Source organism: Boleophthalmus pectinirostris, unplaced genomic scaffold, assembly GCF_026225935.1.
Source record: "Boleophthalmus pectinirostris isolate CB_2022bp ecotype Guang Dong unplaced genomic scaffold, ASM2622593v1 HiC_scaffold_4, whole genome shotgun sequence".
NCBI classification, from domain to species: domain Eukaryota; kingdom Metazoa; phylum Chordata; class Actinopteri; order Gobiiformes; family Gobiidae; genus Boleophthalmus; species Boleophthalmus pectinirostris.
In genome coordinates, this window is record NW_026571353.1 from 38,729,505 (window position 1) to 38,744,380 (window position 14,876).

General features: G+C 40.8%; 1 protein-coding gene across 1 annotated transcript in view; it reads left to right on the forward strand.

The window, feature by feature from the left end:
- cnot6l (CCR4-NOT transcription complex, subunit 6-like) overlaps window positions 1-14,876 on the forward strand; it is a 31,805-nt gene that overhangs the window by 6,047 nt on the left and 10,882 nt on the right. Inside the window, exons 2-11 of the mRNA XM_020926950.2 lie at window positions 114-235; window positions 1,577-1,763; window positions 3,256-3,341; window positions 5,919-6,008; window positions 6,133-6,201; window positions 7,649-7,806; window positions 9,141-9,295; window positions 9,544-9,695; window positions 11,544-11,768; window positions 13,692-13,885. Coding sequence (XP_020782609.1) covers window positions 124-235; window positions 1,577-1,763; window positions 3,256-3,341; window positions 5,919-6,008; window positions 6,133-6,201; window positions 7,649-7,806; window positions 9,141-9,295; window positions 9,544-9,695; window positions 11,544-11,768; window positions 13,692-13,885 — 1,428 coding nt within the window. The 5' untranslated portion in view covers window positions 114-123. The remainder of the gene's footprint in view (window positions 1-113; window positions 236-1,576; window positions 1,764-3,255; window positions 3,342-5,918; window positions 6,009-6,132; window positions 6,202-7,648; window positions 7,807-9,140; window positions 9,296-9,543; window positions 9,696-11,543; window positions 11,769-13,691; window positions 13,886-14,876) is intronic.

Genomic DNA, 14,876 nt, shown 5'->3' on the forward strand with positions numbered 1-14,876 from the left:
TTATTCAATTACAGGAAGTTTTAAAGCTCAAAAATACCTAGAAAAACAGACATTCTGACTGAGCGGAGTCGCCTCTCCACAGATCTGACCTGTTTTTTTATGATATTTTTCAGAATACCAGTAATGCCAAAGGAAAAATATGAGCCTCCCGACCCGCGCAGGTGTTACTCCATCATGGCGGCCGACGAAGTGGCCAGTGGCAAAAAGTCCCAGTGGGCGGAGCTGGAGATCTCCGGTCTGTACCTCACACTGTCACAGAAATTATTTTTATTTCAGGATTTGGTGAAATAATCTTCTAGTTTTAGATGAAATTAAGTGTATCATTATGAGAAGATAACTTGGGTTTAAAGAACTGTAACTTTTCCGGTCGAGGGTCCATCAAACCGTCAAACATTAAATTTAAAAGACTCTATGACAAGGTCGGTGAGGAAGGAAAGAACCTCACATTTATGTGCAAACTTTGCCCGGCAGCTTTCAAAAACAAAATCCACACTTCAGTCACATCAACAGCAAACTTCAAACCACACACTGTGGTTCTATTTGGGCTTTGGCAACGATACTGAAAAATAATCACTCACAGCAACGTTTTGAAATAAATGAACAATGAACTAGTTCATTTTTTGGAAACATGAACGAACCATCAACTATAAACAATTATGAACAAACAAGATCATTTTGAAATTTGTGAAATGAACTTTGAACTAGTTTATGTAGAAAATGAACTTTTCTAACACAGACTGTACTCATATACTCTGACTCCTCTTGTACTCGTATACTCTGACTCCTCTTGTACTTGTACTCGTATACTCTGACTCCTCTTGTACTCGTATACTCTGACTCCTCTTGTACTTGTACTCGTATACTCTGACTCCTCTTGTACTTGTACTCGTATACTCTGACTCCTCTTGTACTCGTATACTCTCTGTACTACTCTATACTCTGACTCCTCTTGTACTCGTATACTCTGACTCCTCTTGTACTTGTACTCGTATACTCTGACTCCTCTTGTACTTGTACTCGTATACTCTGACTCCTCTTGTACTTGTACTCGTATACTCTGACTCCTCTTGTACTTGTACTCGTATACTCTGACTCCTCTTGTACTTGTACTCGCATACTCTGACTCCTCTTGTACTTGTACTCGTATACTCTGACTCCTCTTGTACTTGTACTCGTATACTCTGACTCCTCTTGTACTTGTACTCGTATACTCTGACTCCTCTTGTACTTGTACTCGTATACTCTGACTCCTCTTGTACTTGTACTCGTATACTCTGACTCCTCTTGTACTTGTACTCGTATACTCTGACTCCTCTTGTACTTGTACTCGTATACTCTGACTCCTCTTGTACGTTTGTACTCGTATACTCTGACTCCTCTTGTACTTGTACTCGTATACTCTGACTCCTCTTGTACTTGTACTCGTATATCTCTGACTCCTCTTGTACTTGTACTCGTATACTCTGACTCCTCTTGTACTTGTACTCGTACTACTCTCTGACTCTCTTACTCTGACTCCTCTTGTACTTGTACTCGTATACTCTGACTCCTCTTGTACTTGTGTGTCTTTGTCCAGGTCGCGTTCGCAGTCTGAGCAGCTCCCTCTGGACCTTCACTCACCTCACGGCGCTCCACATCCAGGACAACAATCTGAGCCGCCTGCCCCCTGACATCGCGCGCCTGCCGCACCTGCTCTACCTGAACCTGTCGTCCAACAAGCTCCGCAGCCTGCCCGCCGAGATGGGCAACATGGTGTCTCTCAGGTACGACGCCCAGACAGAGAAAACTCTATATATGTAAATGTGTTAGTACAATGAAAACATGTACGGCTCAGTTTATTTGTAAGTTTATACACACCAGGGTGTGTTCCATTAAAGAGGCTTATCATGTCCAGGCTTCTCCTGAAATCCTGAGCTGAATCTCGCTCCATCTCTTGTTTAAGACTCAGTTCATTCCATGACAGAAATAATCCTGAGCCAGACTAAAGCCACTCAGGCCTGAAGTGACTCTGAGAAGGACAGATCAATGGAGCATCACGGAAAATGGGCTCAAAGTGTGACTTTTAAATGATCTGATTAAATGAGAGAGGAGCCACAGCGCACGGACAAGAGCTTCATTTGGGACACGGAACGTTTCCGGTCATTCTGAGCTGAGAAGCGTGAGGAGAGGCAGTGTATGGACTGTAAAAGTCTATAGAGACTTGACTGTAAAATTCACTTTTTAAACTGTATCACAGAGAGACAGGTGTTTCTGACTCAGGTGTGTGTTTTACACGGGTGTGTGTGTTTTACACAGGTGTGTGATGCTCGTGCTGAAACTTTGGACTAAACTGTTTCTTTAGATATTCATGGAGACAAAGCTAAATTAATCTTGACAGTTTGTCTGGTCCTGACCAGGTTTGTTTCCGGGTGTTTGTTACTGCGGCAACTCAGGTCACCTCTGGTCAGTCACCTCAGCCTTGATAAACCAGGACTGGCCAAATAAACCAGGCTTTCACTTTATCTCGCTTCATGGAATACCCCCCAGGTCACCTTAAGAAATAATAAAAAAGAAAATTACAAAAAAAAAACCAAACAAAAGGAAACATTGATATTGAACCGTCCAGATCCACTACAGTGATCTTTGGAGTCACTAAAAGTTGCCTGTATAGCTGCTTTTTTCTGTCTAGTGCTTAGAAACTGAAAGCAGCTTTTGTCTTTTCTATATAGAAGTTATTTAAAGGTGCATTGTGTAACTTTTCTGGAGGGTCCGTCACCTGCTTGTTTCTGTGGATACAATATGTCATTCGTTTGCTTGTAATGTTCCACAGTATGACATTAAACAGCTCGACTTTACATTTATTAAATTACAGGTGGATTTATATATCTCAAATAAGTAAAAAAACAAACATTCTGACTGAGAGCGGGGTCGCCCTCTCCACAGATCTGACCTGTAACTTGGTCCGGTTCGGTCTCCATGAAGATAGAACGGTTTAATGCCGCACTGTGGGACATTCCAAACAAAGCAATAACATCTCCATGGAGAAACACATTGGATGGACCCTCCAACAGAAAAGTTACACAATGCACCTTTTAAACTGTGAAGTAACATTACAAAAGTGTCCCAAAAATGCATAAGAATTTCCACTTTAGTTTTAGTTCTTTTGCATATTGACTTGACATGTTGTCAGAAAATGTTACGAAATGAAGTCCAACCTGCTGAGCTTGAACTTGTTTCCTTTTCACTGGATATTTTGGCTTTTTTGTCGTTGTGCAGGGAATTGCTTTTAAACAACAATCTTCTACGAGTCCTGCCTTATGAACTCGGGAGGCTTTTCCAGCTCCAGACTCTCGGACTCAAAGGTAAGAGACCGTCCGAAACTAAACGCTAAAGCTGCACTGTGTAACTTTTCTGCTGGAGGGTCCGTCGAACGCTTTTCTCACAGTCAGAACTCCACGTTTTCTAGGTATTTTTGAACTTTAAAACCACCCGTAATTGAATAAATATAAAGTAGAGCTGTTTAATTTAACTTTCATACGGACCCTCCACCAGAAAAGTTACACAGTGCAGCTTTAAAAGTAGGAAATTCAATGGTTTAAGATTGTAAACACTGTCTATTTTTATTATTATTATTAATTTAACTCATTGTCTGTGTAGTTCCTTCTTTTTTTCTTATAATTAAAGTCGCGTTACTCCTTTTCACTAAATCAACTCCAAGTTATTTTTACATTTCTTATGCTGATTCATGTTTGACTAGTTTTATTCTCATGCATTCGAGACTCAAGGCACCATTGCGGAATTTTGTCATGAAAAAAGGAACAAAAAAAGGAACAAGAAAACACATTTACATGATGTTTTTCATTTCTGAATTAAAATATTCTCCTTCGAGTGTACATGGAAATAATAATTCAGTATTGAGGTTTACATGGAAAACTCATTAAATCGTCTTTATTTAATTTAATTCTGCTCAAAGTCTGGGGGTGGGGAAGGTTCTGATTAAACAGAGACACAAACGTATTTACGTTGAAAACACAAACACTTCAGCTGCTCCCGGCTTTTCTGTCATCTCGATTTGTCGTTACTCCACGGACACAAACACCATCCAAACTTTTTCCGATGATAATTGCGCAGTAGCTGGAGAATTCTCTCATCACGCTTTACGTCTGTCGGCTGAGGAGGAGAAGGGAAGAGTGTCGGCGAAGGAGGAAGAAGACAAAGTGAGTGCGAGGCTGCTCTACCTCAGCCCACTCCCACATCCCGCTCACAAATCCAAAGAGATGTGGAGGAAAGTCCCAAGCAGGACTGGTGGAGCCGGATCGAAGGACGACACAACGAACATGAACTGAACCACCGGGATTATTTTTAACAAGAGTAAACGTTTACATGATCCAGGAATAAATTAATTTGGCTTTAAAATTAGAAAAAATCACACACTTACTTCGGAATTATTTTTATCATCTTTTTAAAGCGGAATTAACTTTTATTCAGAATTAAAGCTTCCTGTAAACGTGGCAAACATGAACTGCAGTTAGTTCTTGGCTCAGACCATCCAAATCTAAATCCACTTTATTTATACAGCAAATTTTACAAACAAAAGTGCTGCACAGAAAGCAAACGTTAACATAAAATGAAGACAACAAAAGTTAAATTGCAAAAAAATGTATTATCTCAGACCTAAAACAATAAAACCAGTGAAAATTAAGATGTGTGTAAAATTCCTCAGTCGTCCAGGGAGAATCACTGACAAAAGAGAAATTCAATTTCTCAACTGGACAAAAGTTTATTTGGTCGAATAACGTTTCGCAGCTCATCCAAGCACACACACACACACACACCACACACCACACCACACACACACACACACACACACACACACACACACACACACACACACACACACACACACACACACACACACACACACACACACACACACACACACACACACACACACACACACACACACACACACACACACACACACACACACACACCACACACACACACACACACACACACACACACACACACACACACACACACACACACACACACACACACACACACACACACACACACACACACACACACACACACACACACACACACACACACACACACACACACACACACACACACACACACACACACACACACACACACACACACACACACACACACACACACACACACACACACACACACACACACACACACACACACACACACACACACACACACACACACAATCACACACACACACACACACACACTTTTACTCATTATACTTAACTAATATTATTTTCACCATCATCTTTTGCTTTCATTTTCTACTTTTTACTACATTCTTACACAATTTTAAAGGCATTTTTTTTTTATTCCTCCATCTTTCTTTTCCTTTTTACTTGTATTATTATTATTATTATTATTAATGTATTAATTTATTATTTTTTTATTTTATTATTATTATTATTAACTAAACATAGGCTTTTCTTTTCACAATTTCTTTGACATTACCTTTTACGATCATAAACAATACATTTTGTGCCTTCTTCATCATTATTATCAGTTTGTATGACCATAAACGGAAAAAAAACTGGCATCTTTAAAAAAAAAAAAAGACTGTATGTCTGTTTGAGGGGTGAGTTTACGGAACAATCTGAGTCATGATCTTAAAAAAAGTTATATTTACAGTAAGTTTTAAATGAAATTGAAAATGTAAACTTGCTTTTCTTTCTTGGAATTCTGTCATTGTTTTATAGTTTTAGGTGTGTTTGCTTTTTACTTCAGCCTAAACCCTTTCAGTCATGATCCTTCGGGTTGTAGTTTATGTTTAGTTTTAGTTTTGTTTTGTAGTGCTGCATAATGACCGAATAAACCACTACTACTACTACTACTACTATTATTACTAGACTCCTCTCTCCTCTGGTTTCTTCCAGGTAACCCTCTGTCCCAGGACATTTTAAACCTTTACCAGGAGCCGGACGGTACCAGGAAACTGCTCAACTACATGCTGGACAACCTGGCAGGTGAGCTCAGGTGATGCGCGGGCGTCATGAATATTTAACGCTGCTTTTACCGTAAACGCCGCCGCAGTCTTTTGTCCGGCTCACGCTTCACCAGAACTCACCGCGACTCCTTTGTTTGTGTCAGTCCACCCGGAGCAGCTCCCACAGAGGCCCTGGATCACCCTGAGAGACCGGGACCAGATCAACTCCACAGGTACAAAACCCACGGCACACACCAGGAGTTAAACGGTTTATTTACGCTTTTCTAATGTCGTTTCCTCGTCACAAATGGACCTGGAGTTGTGTTTTGTTTCATTCACACGTTTAACACACAAATCCTGCACATTTAGACTGAGGTCTTCTCACAAACTGATAAAACACTTGCTGATCTCAATGTGGCAGCCATGAATCTATAATATAAACGGGATAAGCCCCTCCTCCTCTGTCCAGCTCGAGACCGACTAGTGGTCGCTCCTGGTACTGCAGCTCCAGGGAGCTTGGGCCCAGAAAGAATTCTTCCATTTTGTGAATTCAGACTGCCCGTGTTTGACTGACAGGGCATCTATAACTTTCACAAAGGTCGGTTTTTGTAGGTTTCTATTCTGTTTTCACAACATCAACTTTTTCACAACATAAACATATCTTCAAAGCACCTAAAACTGATCTTTGTCAGACTAAGCCTCGCCCCACTTTGAGCCGTTCTAGCAGCTCTCACTCTGATTGGTCCAAACGCTCCCCGTCGTGCACGTGACAGATGTCACATGAGTGGGAGGAGCTCCACCGTATTAAGGAAGTAAATGTAGGAAGAGAAAATTATTTTTGGGTTGATGCACCAATGAGCACTAGTCAGGCTGGTGCCACCTGGTGTCTCCGCTCAGTTTCATTTATCTCCAGTGATTCAGGAATCAGAACACACGAGAGTTTTGATCATAGACATGGAGTGAGCGAGTGGGACGCGACCTGTAGCGCCTGGCTCCAGTCAAATGAAGTCAGTCGAGGCCGGCAGTTACATCCATATTTGGAATTTGGCTGTTTTTTCAATATAAAATTAATCTAGAGTCTGTGGAGCCAAATCTTGCACATGCCCACTTTGTGTTTAGAATGTGACGACCATCAGGTTAACTATGTTAACTATTTGTATAAACAGTCTGTGGTACACTGCACATTTCTCTGAAGTCACCAAGATTTTAAAACTTATATCAAATAAATCATCTTGTTTTCAGATTTATTATCTACTTACTAGTTCAGAGATGCTTAAGTCTAGTCTAGAGTTGTTTATTTTAAGACACTTGTCAAGTAAAATTATCTTGATGCATGGACAGATAATTTCACTACTTTTAAGATTTGATTTTCTGATCGATTAAAGTGTTTATATCTTATGTTTGGCCAAGCTTTTTTGCGGTGTATCGATACTGAAAAAAATTGCACTTTTCCTGAATAGTTTTAGAAAGTCTCTCTATATCAGAATTAGTACAAAACCACAAAAAGCGATTATTTTATCTTGAAAATAACATCATGTGGGTTGGTTTTATAGTCTGTGCTAACGCTTATCAAACTGGGTCAGTACTTAAAAGTTCTGCGTGCATTTGTCGTGTTTCTTATCTCTCTCTCTTTTGTTTTTTGTCCTTCTCTGACCCCGCCGTGCGCCTGTTCTCCTTCAGCGGTGTTCTCCGTCATGTGTTATAACGTGCTGTGTGATAAATACGCCACGCGGCAGCTCTACGGCTACTGCCCGTCCTGGGCCCTGAGCTGGGAGTACAGGAAGAAGGGCATCATGGAGGAGATCACCCACTGTGACGCAGACATCATCAGTCTGCAGGTACTCGAAACGACCACCATAAACTGTACTATTATATTAAACTGTACCAAACTATTCACAGATACAGACTTCACCAACCTGCAGGTCAGACAACCGCTGTACTACAAACTGTACTGTGCTCTGTAAATATATTATGTAACATCAAACCCTCCAAAGACCCAGGCTGCAGTTCAGACTCACACAGACACTGTTCTGTGTGTGTGTGAGTGTGAGTGTGTGTGAGTGTGAGTGTGAGTGTGTGTGTGTGTGTGCAGTATAAATCATATCTGTGTGTACCGTTCTCTCCAAACACACGAGCGCAGGAGCCTGTGGGTCACACTCACTTTATTACACTGGAACACACTGCACTTTATGAACACTAGGGATGGGCATGATTAATCGATTAATCGATAATTGATCATTAAGAATTTCATGGATTACGTTCATTTTAATGGACAAACTGAATGTATGTTTGTGTGTGTCGTGACCAAACAGGTGTGTACATGTGTCTCTGCATCAGAAGGAGTGAGACACAAACAGTGGGTCAGTCTGCAACGAACCGAAGCACAAATGTGGATTTAACGATGATTTGTACAAGAAATTCCGTTGCGTTGGGGACAAGTGTGAGTCCATGTGCACAATGTTTAAAGCAGCACATATGTTTCTGTGTCCAGTTGCAAAAAGTTTTTCCAGGTGAGAGTCGCTCAATGTGGATGACGAGGCCCCGCCCCCCTCCCCCCGTACGGTGTCCTGGTTTTGACAAACTCAAATATGGTCACACTAACCTGTATTCACCTGAGTCATGTCTTTTAATCCAACACAAGTTGAACCACATCAGCGACACAAGAGCTGGAGTTTTATCTTCACTGAGTTTATGTAAATTAGTGATGTGGTTTTAAGTTTTGTTTCTGTGAGATTTGAACAAAACTGAATTAAACACATTATAATGTCAAACGAATTGATGTGGCTCTAAAGTCGTTATGTTTATATGTCGTAAAGTTGAATTTATTCGTACAGATTAGTAGTGCAGATAGTAATAATAATGATGATCATTTTCATATAAAAAATTAATAATGATTAATCGATAATCGATCATTAATTCTTCCGACGATCGATTAAGAAAATTTCATCGAATGCCCGTCCCTAATGAACACTAACTCTGACTCTGACACTGACCGAGCGCGTCACTCAACTATAAATACACAAATACACACAGTATATGTACTCCAGTATTATCATTGTCACATAGGGAAGTTAATTTCAGATATTACAGCAGTCTCTTCTCTTCCTCTCTTCTTTTCTCTCTCTCTGTTCCTCCCTCTTCTCTTTCTCTTCCTCTTCTTCTTCTCTGTCAGGAGGTAGAGACGGAGCAGTACTACACGTTCTTCCTGGAGACCCTGAAGGATCGTGGGTATGACGGATACTTCTGCCCAAAGTCTCGAGCCAAACTGGTGTCAGAGCCGGAGCGCAAGCACGTGGACGGCTGTGCGGTCTTCTTCAAGACTGACAAGTCAGTTTGATAGAACAAATACTCGCGTAGTACTATAGTAGTAGTACAATGAGTATCCTAATTCAGTCTCATTTGTGTAGAAAATGTGTAGGTCTGTAGTGTTTTTTTGGTGATCAGCTGATATTGTCAGTGCAGTTTTACTGGGGACTTTGTGGCTTATTAATATATTCATCATTTTTAAATATTTGATACTTTCACCTGTAATACACAGTGTCATTTCTAACATGTAAATGACATGATGTCCTCAGGTTCACGCTGGTGCAGAAACACACTGTGGAGTTTAATCAGGTTGCCATGGCAAACTCGGAGGGGTCAGAGGTCATGCTGAACAGGGTCATGACCAAAGACAACATCGGGGTGGCCGTGCTGCTGGAGGTGAAGAAGGAGGTGTTCTCCTCAGGTACACGCTCCATGTGAAGGATCTGTGTGTGCATCTGTACCACGCAGTGTTTAAATCCCGACAGAACACGGATCTAATGAACTTTAATACGTGGAATGTTTATTTATTTATTTGTTTATTTATGTATTATTTTTGTGAAGTAAGAAAGAAAGTACACAAGACCAAAACCATGTTTAAATTTATAGAACACTTCTGTAATATCCACTCACAGAAAATAAATGAAAAGCAGTGAATCAATAAGACTCAAGAGAAAAGATACAAACTCTGATTGTACAAATAAACATTGATGTGAGTTGATGTGATCTTAAAACACGTTTGCTGTTCCTGATTTGTACTTTTTTAAAAACATGAAAAACAGAACTAGTTCATTTTAAATTGTCCTAGAGGTATTCTTTACTTACCTTCAGTGTTGGGGAGTAACAGATTACATGTACCGGAGTTATGTAATCAGAGTACAAATTATGAGTAACTGTATTCAGTTACAGTTACTGTTTCAGTGAGTGGTAATTAGATTACAGTTACTTTTTTGAAATAAAAGGATTACACTGCGGGATTTTCCTGTTTTCACATTTTGGGCTATTCCCTTTTTTTTTCAGTAATTCCACTCATTGCCGGACACTATAAACCAGGACTAAACCAGGATTTAACAGGACTAAACCAAGTCTAAATCAAGTCTAAACCAGGTCTAAACCAAGTCTAAACCAAGTCTAAACCAGGTCTAAACCAGGTCTAAACCAGGTCTAAACCAGGACTAAACCAGGACTAACAGGACTAAAACAGGACTAAAACAGGATTTAACAGGACTAAACCAGGTCTAAAGCAGGTCTAAAACAGGTCTAAACCAGATCTAAACCAAGACTAAAACAGGTCTAAACCAGGAATAAACCAGGTGTAAACCAGGTCTAAACCAGGACTAAACCAGGTCTAAACCAGGTCTAAACCAAGTCTAAACCAGGTCTAAACCAGGATTAAACCAGGACTAAACCAGGATTTAACAGGACTAAACCAGGTCTAAATCAAGTCTAAACCAAGTCTAAACCAGGTCTAAACCAGGTCTAAACCAGGTCTAAACCAGGTCTAAACCAGGTCTAAACCAGGTCTAAACCAGGTCTAAACCAGGTCTAAACCAGGTCTAAACCAGGTCTAAACCAGGAGTAAACCAGGTCTAAAACAGGATTTAACAGGACTAAACCAGGTCTAAAGCAGGTCTAAAGCAGGACTAAAACAGGTCTAAACCAGGTCTAAACCAGATCTAAACCAAGACTAAAACAGGACTGAACCAGGTCTAAACCAGGTCAAAAGCAGGACTAAAACAAGACTAAACCAGGATTGAACAGGACTAAATCATGCTGTGCGGACGTGTCTCCTCCTCCTTTATCAATAATATTTTTAATTTGGTTCAGTAAAGTCTGGGCTTTTCATTTTCTTTAAGCAGATAAAACTTCTTATGTGAAGATTTCCTCGTCTTTGTTTCTCTACAGCAAATCAAGTAATCCAAAGTATTCAGATTACATTACTCACCTTAAGTAACTTAATGGATTATGTTACAAGCTACATTTTGGGGTATGTAATCTGTAATCTGTAGGGGAATACATTTTAAAAATAAACTTCCCAACTCTGCTTACCTTACGTATTCCAAGCACCATAATTATTCACAGCAATGACTTTATGAGCACTTTTCAAAACTTCCAGAAGCCAGAATGAAGTTTTGCCGTCGTGGTTACACTAACACACACTTCCTGATGGTTATATGTGTAATCATGAAGAGAAAACTCATTATATTTGACCTCACAAACTAAAATAAAATGCGACTCAGGTGTGTTGTTGTTGTTGTTGTGACTGTTGCAGGTCTGAAGCCGTCCACCGAGAGGCAGCTGATCCTGGTGGCCAACGCTCACATGCACTGGGACCCCGAGTTCTCCGACGTGAAACTCATCCAGACCATGATGTTCCTGTCCGAGCTCAAGAGCATCCGGGAGCGCGCCTCTGCGACCTCTGACCCCTCCGCCACCCCCGACCCCTCCGCCATCCCCATCGTGCTCTGCGCCGACCTCAACTCACTGCCAGACTCAGGTACCGCACGCACAGATACACACACACGCACACACACACACACACACACACACACACACACACACACACACAGCTCAAAAAATAAAGGGACACTCTGAAAATACATCAGAGCTCAATGTGAAAAAAATCTGTACAAATGTGGACAGGGCAAAGTCTTAGGAACACAAGGACGCCACCTGTTGGAACGGAACTGAACGACAGGTGCACTGGAGCGGCAGTGACACAGCCTCTACAACACGACAGTTTTTTTACGTGGAGGTCGTTTCAAGTTTCTCCCTCTTGGTTTTTTTTACTAGTAATGTGTAGGGATGGGACGATAAATTATAATAGTGTTTATGGTGATAAAAAGGACACACAGTAGGGCTGTAACCATACGCAAACATTACAGTTCGGGTCATTTTTGGTTCAGTTTGGGACCAAAATGCAAAACAATTTGTTTGTTTATTTGTGTTTTTATTAAACCAAACATTTATTTTAGTTTCCCATTTGTATAATGATACAAATGGGAAAATAAAATAAATACAAAGTGCTGCTTGGTAAAACTAATAAATCTAATATTGTCTACAGTAAGTGCAGATCTGCTGCAGTTACAACGTCCCCAACGTCCCCCTCACTCGGGACAGAGGTCATGGCGAAAGGTGACAGTGAGGACCGTTTTGTGATGACCGTAGTTTTGTGAGGATTCATGAGGTTCAGAGAGTCGTAGTCAAGGCGCTGCGGGAAACACTTCTGCCCTAATCACAGACGAGTTCCTCATGAATGTTAAAGAGCCGAGCGTCCGTGTAGCTGCACATGTAGTGGCCAAATGTACACACACAAATTGCACAAACTCACTCGTGCACAGCCCTGCACTGAACCCAATGTGAATAAATGAACGATTACACCCCAGTACACAAGAATCGTTTGTGGGACATTTTATATTGTGAGAGTTGCCCACAAAGAGAATCACCATTGGTGGGTTTCAGATGACGTCACAACATTCTATAGACCAATGTTTTTTATATATAATAGAGACGGGGGGCAGCTACAGTTCATTTTGTGAAATTGCAGATTTTTGTTGCCATACAGAGAGATTTTGTGTCGAGACACTGATAGAAATGTTCAGGTTCAGCATTTGTGAATTTACCTTTTGGATATTTGTGTGCATGTGTGTGTGTGTGTATATATATGTATATATATATATATATATTATATATATATATATATATTTTTTTTTATTTATTTATTTATTTTATTTTTTTTTACACACACGCACACAAATATCCAAAAGGTAAATTCACAAATGTTGAATATATCTCCTGGAGTATCACATTCTACAATTTGAAAACCACCAATAAATCTCGAGAATGTGCACTAAAAAGTTGCTTATCCATGACATTCTCTTCTACATCACTGTTGTTTTCACTAATAACAAGGTCAGAATGACCAGACGCTCCTGTTTACTCAGGACAGTCCCAGCTCTGTGTCCCCTGTCCCAGCTGATTTATCCAGAACCAGTGATTTGTCCCAGTTTTACACAAGAAATGTGCCAACAGTAAAGAGAGGCATACATTGTCATTTTTTTAGGTGAAATAGAAAAAAGCTGCTTAAAAATCACCAAATCATAAAGAAAATGTGACTATACTGATTCATGTTAGTCATGAAAGGGCCAAGAACAGTTTTGCATTATTTACACACTCGTTTCACACTTTAATTATTACCAACCACCACAAACCGAGTGTCCTAGTTTTTTATTTTGAAAATCTGGTCAACCTAAGCAAGGTACAGTTTTATAATAATTATTTAAATTTGGAAATATGGTATTCATAATATTAAAATTTAAAAAGTATTCATGTCAATAACATTTTTAAACTGTCAGCAACTTTAATAATTATTGTGATATAAATGTTAACTAATATGGTCTCCTGGCTGGCGTGTTTCCAGGTGTGGTGGAGTACCTGAGTAACGGAGGCGTCGCAGAGAACCACAAAGACTTTAAGGAGCTGCGCTACAACGAGTGTCTGTCCAACTTCAGCTGTAACGGGACGGGCGGAGACGGGAGCATCACCCACAGCTTCCAGCTCAAGAGCGCCTACGAGAGCATGATGCCCTACACCAACTACACATACGACTTCAAGGTACGCAACGCCGCGTGCTGATACGATATTCACAGGCTGTGTCTGAATGTCCTCACTGTTCTCTAGTTAGAGCACTGTTTACGGGTCACGCCGTTTTCAGGAGTGTCCGAATTATCAGCAGGTGAAAAAGTAGTGCACTCAAAATTTCCCCCAGATTTCACATCTTGAAAAGCAGTGGGCATCAGTGGTCCTTAGAGCGGTCAATATAGAGCAGTGGTGCCCAATACGTCGATCGGGATCTACCAGTTGATCCCCAAGGTCGTGTAGGGAGATCACAGTGTCCTAGTACTCGTCTCGGACTCGATCACGTTTGGCCTCGGTCTTGTCTCTCACTCGAGGTCTGACACTGGACAAGTGCGATCATATTATGGCCACTGCTGTTGGCAATAAACAGGGTGCAGGAGCGTGCGGAGTCTCTCTGTAGCCTGTGTGTCATCTGGAACACGCGGATACTGTGCGGCACATCACAATCACACACACTCCCTTCGCGCGGCTTGTCCGCAACAGTGTGAGTACTTGTGTACCAGCGTGTATCACAGGGCAGGTTAACCTTTTTTAAACATCCTACCTGTCCATCTGCCTCACGTCAGCGCACCGCTCCTCGCCTTCTCACGCGCTCGCTTTTCCCCGCGTAAAGTGCACAGGCTCCTTCCACAATGGACGCAGATTAGAAGGACAAGACAAAACACGAAGCAAAAACTGATCTAAATTTATGTTAGTGTTGGCACAGAGGACACCAACAGCACAGAGCAGATCTACCGCGACATGTGGCTAAAGTTTAAATTCGTGTTTGTCACGACGTGCGTTTGGTTTGGTAAATGTGCAGAGGTTAAATCCCACTGTAAAACTCGTACTCAACCATGTAACTCCAGTTAGGAACTTGGAAAAACAAGTTTAAAAATCTTAATCACTGTCTTCACTTTTTTCAGTTTTCTGTAAAGTGCTATTGAAAGTTCTCTTAAGTCCAGTACAGTTTATTTGACTTTGTAGG